This window comes from Miniopterus schreibersii, assembly GCF_964146895.1.
Source record: "Miniopterus schreibersii genome assembly, chromosome: 7".
Lineage (NCBI taxonomy): Eukaryota > Metazoa > Chordata > Mammalia > Chiroptera > Miniopteridae > Miniopterus > Miniopterus schreibersii.
In genome coordinates, this window is record NC_138108.1 from 38,263,757 (window position 1) to 38,275,881 (window position 12,125).

General features: G+C 32.6%; 1 protein-coding gene across 2 annotated transcripts in view; it reads right to left on the reverse strand.

Annotated features, from left to right (window-relative positions):
- Positions 1–12,125, reverse strand: part of AGPS (alkylglycerone phosphate synthase) — a 116,207-nt gene that overhangs the window by 41,636 nt on the left and 62,446 nt on the right. For both annotated transcript variants that reach the window (XM_081143240.1, XM_081143241.1), the window contains one exon: positions 3,137–3,188. In XM_081143240.1, the coding sequence (XP_080999366.1) occupies positions 3,137–3,188 (52 nt within the window). The remainder of the gene's footprint in view (positions 1–3,136; positions 3,189–12,125) is intronic.

Below are 12,125 nucleotides of genomic sequence, written 5' to 3' on the forward strand. Positions count from 1 at the left end.
AGATTAAATAGAAATCAACCTAGCAATCTTTTTGAGCTCCTTGATCACAGTAAGAGATTTGTTTGGGGGTTTAATTTTCTTTTATTGTAACCTGTCAGAGATACTTCTCTAGCATAACCAGTGCTTTTATAGAAACCATTTCTAGCATGTATAAAGTTAGAAATAACATATCAAAGTATTCACTTTCTGTCACAAATGGAATTCATTCTACTTTAACAACTGGAAATAAATATATAAACATAAACATGTGAGTGTGCATATTGTGTTCTTGTAAGAAATTGAAATATGTTCCTCAAACAAGTCTTTTATCCACATAATTTTTTTTTAAATATATCTTTATTAATTTCAGAGAAAAGAAGGAAGAAGGAGAAAGAGAGAAATAGAAACATCAATGATGAGAGAGTGATTTATCAGCTGCCTCCTGCAGGCCCCCTCCTGGAGATCGAGCCTGAAACCCAGGCATGTGCCCTGACCTGGAATCGAACCTCGATCTCCTGGATGACAGGTCGATGCTCAACCACTAAGCCACGCCAGCTGGGCTGATCCCCATAATCTTTACACAAGGTATGAAGACTCTAAATGTTACTACTCTGATGTGAAATAATCCTTAAAGGTATATCTTAACACACTGTACAATTTCTGTTAACACTAGTGGGAGTCAGTTACATATTCCTAATACTGAGTTGATGTGATAGCTTTAAAGCATACTGCTGTAACAGTGGTACTAACTTTTAAGTGGGTTAAACATTAGTATTAATTGAGCATATTATCTTTTACTTATTCTTAGATTATTGATGCCTAGCAAATTGATTACATTCTAAATATATTCCAGCTATTGTGTTTTATCTTTTATGGGAAACAAACCAACTAGTTTCCAAATTTACTAGCCAGACAGTTTGATTAGTGACTTTTGTGTTGTAACAGCGTTAAATACTTGAAAAGGATTTAATAAACATCTACATTTCAAAGAAGTAACTGAGACAGTGGATCAGACACATCTGGTCTACTATGTATGACTTATGGACTTGGACTGAAATTTTAAGCCTTTGAGTAATTTATAAACTAGGAAGACCATCTTAAGGAAGAGTTGTGAGGAAATGTTTGATAAATTGTGCTATTGATAATGTGCTTAATATTAGCACTATGCTATGTGCTATCCAAGCTGTTTACCCTCTTTTGATAACTTGATGATTAAGTCAGTCAACATGTAAGTGCCTGTTATGTGATAGGTTCAGGAGATATAAAAATGAATAAGAAATATTCCCTAAATTTGACAAGTTTTAGTTTATGGAAGTCTGTAAATCATTTTGATATACTCAATGATATATATCACTTCAAAATAATGTTTAGGCCTGATTTTCATTTGATTTAACTATTTCATTATTTATAGAACACATTTATCTTAAAGTTTTATTAGTAGTACAGTACTTTAAACGTAATTTACTTAAAAAAATAATAAAAGTAATTTACTGAAAATAAAAGCCTGTGATAGACATAGACGACTTTAATTAAAACTAACTCTTGATATGTCATGTACCCAACTTCCTTAGTTATTTTTTTTATTTTCTTATTTAAATATATCTTTATTGATTTCAGAGAGAGGAAAGGAGAGGGGGAGAGAGAGATAGAAACATCAATGATGAGAGAGTCATTGATCGAGCCCGCAACCCGGGCATGTGCCCTGACCGGGAATCAAACCCCGATCGCCTGGATCCTAGGTCGACGCTCAACCGCTGAGCCACGCCTGCCCGGGCAAGTTTTTATATAATAACCATTCTTACCTAAATTAAAATCCAAGCTCCTCATAGACAGAACAAACAAAAGCCTATCTCAGCCTTTATATTTATTATTGAGTAATCATTCCCACAATGGACTGTTTCAAGGACTGTTTTGAGGGTACTTAAGTTCTATAAACTTAAATCCCAACTAAACTGAAATTTATGGAAAATATATAGGAGCAAAACTAGAATTAAAAAGATGAGAAATTGTGGGACAGGGTGGAATGGGTCATTGGGAAGAAAAAGGGACATCTGTGATATTTTGAACAAACAAACAAAAAGAATTACAATGGATAATAAATAAATAAATAAAATAAAGTCATACACTCTCCCTCTTCAAAAAAAAAAAAGATGAGAAGTTGTGTTATAAAGTTTAAAACTTTAAGCAAAAAATGGAGAAAAAGAAACACAGGTAACTGCTACTGAATTCTCCACCTAAATATTCCAATAGCACCTTAAAAACAACCCACTGTAATGTCTTTTCCCCATAAGTCATCATCCCTTCTAGGCTGTTATTCTACCAATCCAGTCAAGTCAGAAATCTGGGAGTTGCGCTCAACTCATACCTTTATTTAACCTTCTACATCCAGTTGGCAAGCTGGTCTTTGAAAAATCTATCCCTTACTCTCTATCTCCATTGCTGCTGCCTTGATCAAGAACCGCAAAATTTGCCTCCTGAACCATTTCAACTCCTCCTCCATGCTTGCATCACTCCAGTCTATCCTGCATAATGCTAGCAGAATGAGCTTTCTAAAATGTAAAGATGATTTATTTTATTTCCTCTACAAAGAAATCCCTTTGCTGACAAGATAAAATCCAAATCTATCCTGGAAAATCCTACTCCACCCATCCACCTTTCTCTTGTAACAACTCTGACTCTAATCTCTAACCACAGAGAACTAAAATATGTCACTAAAGTTTTACAATTTCATATTTTTTCATCAGCAAAAACTAGGAAATTGTAAAACCTTAATGACATATTTGGTAGGAGAGAGGTAAAGAGACCATCTCAGGCAAATTTCTATCCACATTTTAAGACTTAGCTCAAAAATCACCCTCCTTCAGGAGCCTTTTCTGTCTTTCCACCCAAACCTCAAGCAAAATCAAGTGGGCCATCAACCAACCCTCACTTACATACCAGGGTAGCCAGTGTAGTCTTTTGCAGTACCTCCATCGCTCCTGCATTCATTCATTTATATACTTTTCTGTTCTCATTAGACGGAGAGCTTCCTGAAGGATAGGAACTATGATGTTCATCACTCTAGCTCTGAACTCAGTAGTCTAACTGGCACATAACTGGTATTTCATAAATTTTGTGGCTTAATGAGCAGATTTAAAAATCACCATTTCTTACTTACCAAACTGAAACTGCAGGTTGTCCATGAGGCGAATAGATGCAGGAGCACACCTCTGTTTTAAAAAGAAAAAAATGTGATACAAATTTAATAAGGAAAGAAACTAGACAAGTAATATATGAATGTCATCTTTCTTCATAGATAAGTCTAAGAATTGTTCTTTCTTTCTATCCCTTCTCATAATCCATAGAAAAACTATCAGAAAGTATCTAGAATTCTAAGATCTTTCAAGATTATTTGCATGAAAACAGCTACAAAACTTTGAAGCATGAGATTATGTATCTAAAACATCTAAAACTGCACCAGTGTCAGGTTTACTTTGGCACACAATAAAAGCAGCATTTGAAACACAAAAGAAAAATAAGGAAAGCAGATATTCATATTAATTTTGTGATGCTAACACATTACAATACAAACACTGGCAAGGTTTAAGTTAGCTACAATTTTCCCACAGAATTAAAGTGAGCTGCACCCTAAATGGGATTTTTATTTTCTATGCAAATTTTTAACATGGTTAAACTGCTACCAAGAGGTTACTTTCAGACCATAGAATTTTGATAAATGTCATGAACTTTTAAAACATTTATCTTCTGAGTATTATCACTTATCAATAAAATTCGTACCAACACAATGTTGAGATTTATGAGAGTCACTCAAAAGAATCAAACTTAATATACACTTTAACTGTGTATTATAACATTTTTGCTATTACTTGCTTTCAATTGGACAAATACTTAATTTTTAAAACGATTCATAATACACATCTTTTTCACCTAACAAAATGATTAAGAGTCTTATTTTGAATACTATACAACTTACTTACTCAGCTTTGATACTAAATGTGAGATAATCAATCTATATTAAAAAGTCACTGCCAAATCTAAAGAAACAATTTAGATAATTTTATATAAACAGTATAACAATAACCCATTGCTTTACATTTTATAGAATCCTATGGTTTCCAAATTGCTTTCATATGTCTTTATTTAATATAAGAAATAACCCTGTCAAGGTAGCAGTTCCCATTTTACAGGTGAGGACACAAGAATCAGACAGATGAAAAGATCTTTCAAAGGTCAAGTGACTATTAAACAGTAAAGATAGAACTAGAATCAAGCTATCCTGACTGCTAGATGAGCAATATTTCAAATACACCACACAGCCTCCAAAAAAAATCACACACACACACACACACACACACACACACACACAGCTTTAAAGTAATATTTGAAACAAAATTATTATATGAAAATTATCTTATTTGATATTTCCTGATCTTATTGAAAGTATAGTTATAAAATAAAATAAAAAATCTACTACCTGAGTATAAAGGTATCAAATACTGGTATAAAGGTACCTTGGTAGTTGGGTTAATGCTTCTAAAAATGTTACCAGTTTCCAAAATACCAAAGGAAAATCAATTTTCCCAAAATGTTTTTATTAAAATGGGCACATCAACTTCTAACAAAACACATGAAGCCTGATTAAACCAAGATTCTTTTCTTCATAAAATAGAGTATCATAAAACATACATATTTATATGTTTTGGCTTAAGCACACCAGTAAAATATGAGAAAGAATTCAGAGATATTCTGTCATTATTTTTTTTAAATCCTTTTAAATTCCCACCAGCAACTTGTAAATTCCACCTCCTACTGCCACCCAGATTCTACTTCACCTGTATCTATAGGAGCTGTTATTAATGAAAACAACCAACATAGGCATACATACATCAAAAAATGGGGGGAAAGTATATGACATTTAGTATAGTAAACATTTAGTGGAATTCAATCTCTGAAACAACTAAAATATGCAGGCCTTGACAAAATCTTAGTTTGACAACATTATCCATAAACTACATCTTGGGGACAACTGGAATAAACTGATTATAAAATGAATATTAGATGGCATTAAGAAATTACTGATGATTTTCTTAGGCATGACAGCATTGTGGTTATAAAGAAGAACACTTTGTTTTTTAGAAGTATTTAGAGGTCAAGTGTCATATAAAGTCTCTAACTTAATTTCGAATGGTCCAGAAAACATACACAAACACATAAAACAGAGCAAAAAGTTAACAATTGTTGAATATACAAGACAGGTATACAGGTAATCACAGCACTACTCTTTCAAAGTTTCTGTATGCTTAAATTTTATAAATTAAAAAGTTGGAAAAATAAGAAAGCTTTGTTACTTGCTATGTGTAGCAACCGATATTCAATTATATAGAACATGATTTTAAGTTGACAGCTGAGTAACATAGTCATTGTTTCTATCTACACTAAGGTAGAATAGATAGTTGCAGACTTATATTATCAAAAAAGATTAAGAAGCTAAAGAAATACTTTTGTATCTAGATAATGAATATTAGTTTTCAACACTGACTTTTAAAAATTATCAAAATCAAACCAACAACGTTATTAAGTATCATGTTTTAATAGTGCTGCATTTTTTAAAAAGTCAGTAAATGGAGCTTTTCAGTTATTGTCACAAGTGAATTCTCAAGTAAAGCACTTAAAACAGCATCTAGATTGCTTTATGATCCTCTGGAAATTGATAAATCATCATGTATCATTCTAAAAATACAAAGCAGAAAAAGTTTCTTAGAATTTTAAATTAAAATTGTCACTACAGAGCTAATGAAATAGAAGTTCCTATCAAAAGACCAAAATAATGTTACTACAAATTTAAAAGAACAACATTCTGGGTTATGATATGCGTAGCTAAGATTAGGTTATGTTTCAATTGCTACAAAAACTAATTTGGTAGGTTAAAAAAAAAAATCTCAAAATACTTCCTTTAAAAGTTAAGAGACATCACAAATTCTGAGAATCTGAGCTCTAAATTCACTCCCATGCTGTAAGAATATTCCATAGATTAGGAAAGGGGGAAAGGGTCCTTGAGTTAAAGTGACCCCTGGTGGTAGGTGGTAAGAACTAACCTGAGAGGGAATATTTTTATTAAGTTCAATGGTGAGTTAACAATATATTCAGGGAATTTAAGGAACACTCAAGCAAAAATTGCTTATTCAAACTAAAGTTAATGAAATAATTGACTTATTTCCTACTATGATAAATGTGTCCTTACTAGAATCTCTAGTATCACCAGACTTAGACGTAACATGTATTTATACTTAGTATATACTCTGGAAAGATATGAGAAACTGATCATTATGGACTAATAAAGAAATATCAGTATCTTTGTTTGATCTGAGCAAAGAAGAAATAAATAACCACACTGGCCTCAAAGCATGCGTATAAAACTGCCTAAGTCAAATTGTTGGCAATTTCTTCCCTTAAATGATGCTACAAACAGGCATTCACTTAAATATGTAACCTGAAGGGGGAAAAAAGCCACTCTGATTAGTCCTATTTATTTAGAACTCGCAGAACTAACTTAAAAAGCAACATATTTCTCAATTTAATCATTTTATCCAAATAGTTCCTGTGAGAAACGCATCAAAAATTTTCTGCAAAATTTGTTTTTATTGAGCCAAGTCATATCTTTCTTGCCACAGAGAAAAGCAGAACTTGCACTTGAGATGAGACACACTATTCAATATTCAAGGTGTCTTCTTGAGATGAGACACACTATTCAAGGTGTCTTTTAACACATTTTAAATGTCTGCAGGATTTCTACTGTTCTGATTTCATAAGGATAAACCATAAAAGATAAGCACTAGATGACAGTCCTGTATCTCTGGTATCATGGTTAAGGAATGAATCATCTTTGAATTGAAAAGATTTATTTCTTCAAGGAGTAAAACTTTCTGTGCAGATTCTAGAGCAGCCCAAACTTCTGAGTCATAAGACTATTCTGGAGATAGTATACTAATCTCATACTATATCAGAAGCCAATGCTTCAAAACCACACCCCTTGTACATAGCTATACACAAATTTAAACACTAAAAAGTTTATTTTTCTAGGCAACATCCTTAGTGATTATTGGATGCCAGGAACCATGTCTATTTAACTTACATAATATCCACTGTACTGTGTTGTATATAAAGTTAAGACCATACTATCCCACATAAAAGAAACAATAAAAGTTAAAAAAGGATATGTGAAAAAGAATTTTATTAAATGCAAATTTCTAGATATAAAAGCCTAAAGTGTAGGCAGAATTAGTTCTTCCTCTCACTAATAAATCAGAACTGGTAACAGAGATGAAACCATACAATATTTAAGGCTATTGGTATAACTGGTCCTACTTGAAATGACATACTGGCTTACTACTAGGAGTCTACACTGTAAACAACAGAAACTTTTTAAATGAGAATTATCTCTTGATTTAAAGAATAAAATAATACATATTATAGAGTAGACACTTCCCTCCTCTTATATTGAGGAACGGGCCAAAAGTTAATGCCAAACAGCCTCCTGGTCATAATTTTATATTTTCAGTCTAGTAAAGGTATAATGACTTGTTCTGAGTAGCTTCTGGTCAAGAGCATGTCTTATAACTATCCTCAAGTTTAGCATATTTTGCTGGATCACACGGTAAATCCAATGAACGAAACATATGGCTATGTTGTTCTCTCTGCTTTAGAGGGAGAAAAATACAATTTTTTCCAAAATATGATTTAAAATAACAATTTCATTTTCTACGTGTAACAAATTATTTCTAAGAATTATCACTGAATATAACAAACTTTTAACTGTTTTATAAATGCTGAACTTAACTCCTTTCCATTTATTTGAATCGCTCCAGGATATAGCAAGTTGAAAACAAAACAATTCAGAATTGAGGTAGGTATACAACATTCTAAGGTGTGAGATATAAACTATGTGTTTTTTTTTTTTTACAAATTATGGTCTACACTCACTAGAAAAAAAACACCCTATTAGCTTAAAATTGTTTAAAACAAAAGTGATGGTAGGTAGAAAGGGCCATCCCTTGTCAAAAGGTAGTAATAGAAAAAGCTGCCTTTTAAATCTATAATTCTAAAAACCTAGTTCTCACACTGAGAAAGACAGTTTTTGGAGTAATGCATACTAATCAGTGCCACACATAGTCAGTGTTTCCTTCTTAGTGGAACAAATGTTCATCTCTCAATACCATAGGGCATAGCTCCTAAGTTTTTATTGGGGGGGGGGGGGAAATCCCAAACTTCAAAAATTGCTTTTCACCTTGTTTCAAAAGTTTTTCCTTCAAGTCATTTTTAAACAAACAATAAAAGAGAATAATATTATATCTGACATTGATCTTGTAATCAAAACACACAATTTTCTCCCTTTTGAGATGCTTTAGAAGGAAATCTACTTTCTGAGAAAGTCTTAAAAGTCACTTACCCATCTACTGAGTAAAGATGAAGATTATACTGGATTGCCATTTATGAGATAAAATCACATTAATCTTCTGCTAAATCTTCCTTTCTAGCTCTTCACAAGGTAATGAAGTACTGAAAGAGGACAATTCCTCACATGGACAGAGATCAAGTGAGAGAGAACTTAGCAGGATCCTTCCGCTGCCAGTATAACGTTGCTCAATTTATTTCCTTCAGCAAGAACAGTGATGAAAATATACCCACCTTGCTATTTGTGAACAATCATATATGCTCCTTTCTAAAAGATACTCATCCAAAATAGTTTCCCATTTCAAAAGCAACTTCAGTCTGAGAATACTGCAAAAATGGAAGTGCTATGAAATGACAGTGAGGAATTACAAGCAGCCAACTCATTATTCAATCAGGAATTTGGCAGAATCATAAAACATGTACCGTCTATTTTAATGGATCTTAATTCCTCTGGTATCGGCTGAAAATCCAACTTGCAAATTGAACAATGACTAGTGCCAAAACCTGGTAATTTTCTCAATTTTCCCTGCCTGAGAATACTGTTACAAAGCAGGGAAGCACATACAGTAACATTCTTGACATTTGTATATTCTATAAACTAACATGTAAATGTCCATACACCATAATGCTAGCATTTGCCCATTTCTAGGGAAGGTAAACAATAATGCCTCTCTACATGTGTACTATAATAGGAGTAAAATATGTAGGTTCCCCAAACAGTGAGGTAACTCAATTGTTTCATTCATAAGAGCAATATTTGAGAATAAAATATCATCTATGTAGGCTTTTTAATTAGCTTCATGTAGGGCAAGCTTTCTAGTCACACGGTACTTATCTCTAAAAACTGTCTATTATTAAATACAAAAAAAAAGTATTGAAACTATAGATCAGAAAGGAGCTTTCTTTTTTATCTGCTTTTTAACCTCAGGGTGGCACTTTCTATCAACCATCACCTTTATTTATACCAAGATAATTCAATATAGTTTTCTGTGTAGTGACTTTAGATTACAGTTATTGTGTGAACATCCAAGTAATTTCTAAACAAATTAAAGAACAATTAGTACTGACTTTTGCAAAGATGAAGGAAAATTTCATTCTCTGCTTTTTATTAACACAAGTAGTTCTTCTCTGCTACTTTCTATCAGGGCATATTAAATTGTAACAAAAACTACATCAGATTGTACCAATTATTTATGTTTAAATCCAACATTTCCACTGTAATGAAATTATAAACTTTTGATACATTTATACATTATTTCTCATTAATGAAAACTAGATATATTTACATGGGAGCATTTGAAATGTGGAAAAGCAGATAGAGCACTCAGGAACATATAAAATATGTCTACCTCTGCTCCAAAGATCATATAACAACACTAAATCTGGGTTCCACACAGTGGAGATACTGTGCAGGGGCAGAGTTGGCCAACACAGACCGAATGTGACCTCATTGAGATCTTTTGTTAAAAATACATACAAATCAGACTAGTCTTACAAACTGTATAATTATTTTTAAAATCTATTTTGGTATTTATGTTTATTGTGCTATGCAATATGAAGGCAATAATGGTCAATTAAAAAGATGTCATTCGAAACTTGAACAAGAGAGAGAATCTGAACTATATCTTTAATAATAAAGCTTTTGGGGGAAAATAGTCAAGCTGGATAAAGATAAAAAGTAAATAAAAATAAGAGTATTTAACACAAAGAATAAATTACAATACAAAGTAAAAATACTGGAATAAAAAAATGATTCATTAAGAAAGATTTGAAATTAACAAGAAAATATAATCTATGTATGGAAAATGTTCAGTTTTGTTTAGCTTCCCATTTTTCTAGGTATTAACTCATAGGGAAAACCATAATGCTTTGCAAGTTATTTATTTCTCAATACCTGGGGTATCTTAAGTTTTTTTTTCTTGGTAATCCATCTTAGTTTTATTTTTTTAATTGAATTTATTGGGGTGACTTTGGTTAATAAAATTATATCAGTTTATCCTTGGCCATTAAGTAATGGCAGGTTTTAGCAGTAAATATCAGAACACATTTGAACTTTACTACTCAATACTCAAATATTTACTCCTAAAGCTTACCTCCACTCCTCCTGTATTAAATCATCCTACTTTTCAATACTGTTACCTTCTCACTATTTTAGCAAACATAGCATAATACTTACTATTTATCCCCAAAGTTCTAGTGAGTTATAAGTACTTATGTAAGGATTTCAGCTCTTAACATTCACTTACACTTTAACCCCACCAACACAACCTGGCACAAATTCAAGAATGTTCATTCTAGGACTACACTTCTTTTTAAACTCTCCCCTGCACCCAGGACTAAGACCATCAAAATTCAGGAGTCTATGGCTAATTCTTGGTGGGAGAAGCAATCTAACCGAAAAGTAAGTGAAGCTACTTGAAAATTATAAAAATTATCCTTGTCAACTGTTACATGAGGTGGTAAGTCCAAATAGCTGGACTTCCTAAAAGTGGTAAACTACCAGAAAGAATGAGTGTCTCAGAAAGTGAAATTGAGTGTATGGAATAAGGAGCACTGAAAACGGTAAATATAACATATAACATTTTATTTTTTGCTTGTTTTAAGTTTCTTTTAAACATTAATAGTGGTTCTCTTGGGATAGCTGGAAGATAGGACTCCTCACTACTTTCCATTTCAGTACCTTACAGAGTCTATAATAAATATAGAGTACTTGCTAGATAAAATTCCTTTCCCTCATCAGATCCTCCCTCCATTCTGCTCTGGAAAACTGGATGATAACCTATGATAGTTCACGTTAGAAAGCTCCCTTGCCCTCAAGATTCTAGTCCAGTATAGCTGAAGTATTAAAGAACTCCAGGAGTTTGGAGAAAGTAAGAAGAAGCTGAAGTATATTGCTTTAACTTACCCCTGTTAGGAAATGTTGAAAAAGAATTTTTCACAAACCATTGTAGTTCAAACAATGAGTCAAACGCCTAAAGAAATGCAAGAATTTTCACACTGATACACTAAACTAAATACAGAAATAAAATTACTTCGCATTAGCTAGTCTTTCAAAAACCCTTGAAAATATATCCTTTTTTCAAGAAGGGAGGAAAATCTGGCCAGAGTGGCTCAGTGTGTTAGTGCAGGTTGTCCGTGCACCGGAAGGCCATGGATTCAGTTCCGGCCAGGGCACATACCTGGGTTGCAGGTTCAATCCCTGGCCCCGGGTGGGGAGCGTGTGGGAGGCAACCAACTGACGTCTCCCTCCCTCTCTCCCTCCCTTCCACTCCTTCTCTGAAATCAATGGAAAAAAATACCCTTGAGTGAGCATTATAAAAAAAAAAAAAAAAAAAGGGAAAAAATTGGAATTCTTTTACTTATAGTCAAATATACTATAGCATGCTATACTATATTATAATACTTAATTTAAGCTATAGATTAAGTACTATTATAAAACAAAGTAGGAGCACATTCTAAGAACTGATAAAGTTTGACAACCTATATATAATTTCTAATTTCTGGGCCATTAATATTCAGCCATTTATTTTAATTTCAACAAATGTATTAAGAAAAATTAAATATTGCTTCAATTCATCACAAAACATCTTACCCAAAAATAACTTAAGAAAACATAACATTAAATAAAAGGCAAAGTCATTAGAAGCCATCAACCCGAGTATATATCTTACCTTGGCTTAAAACTGTACAGCACT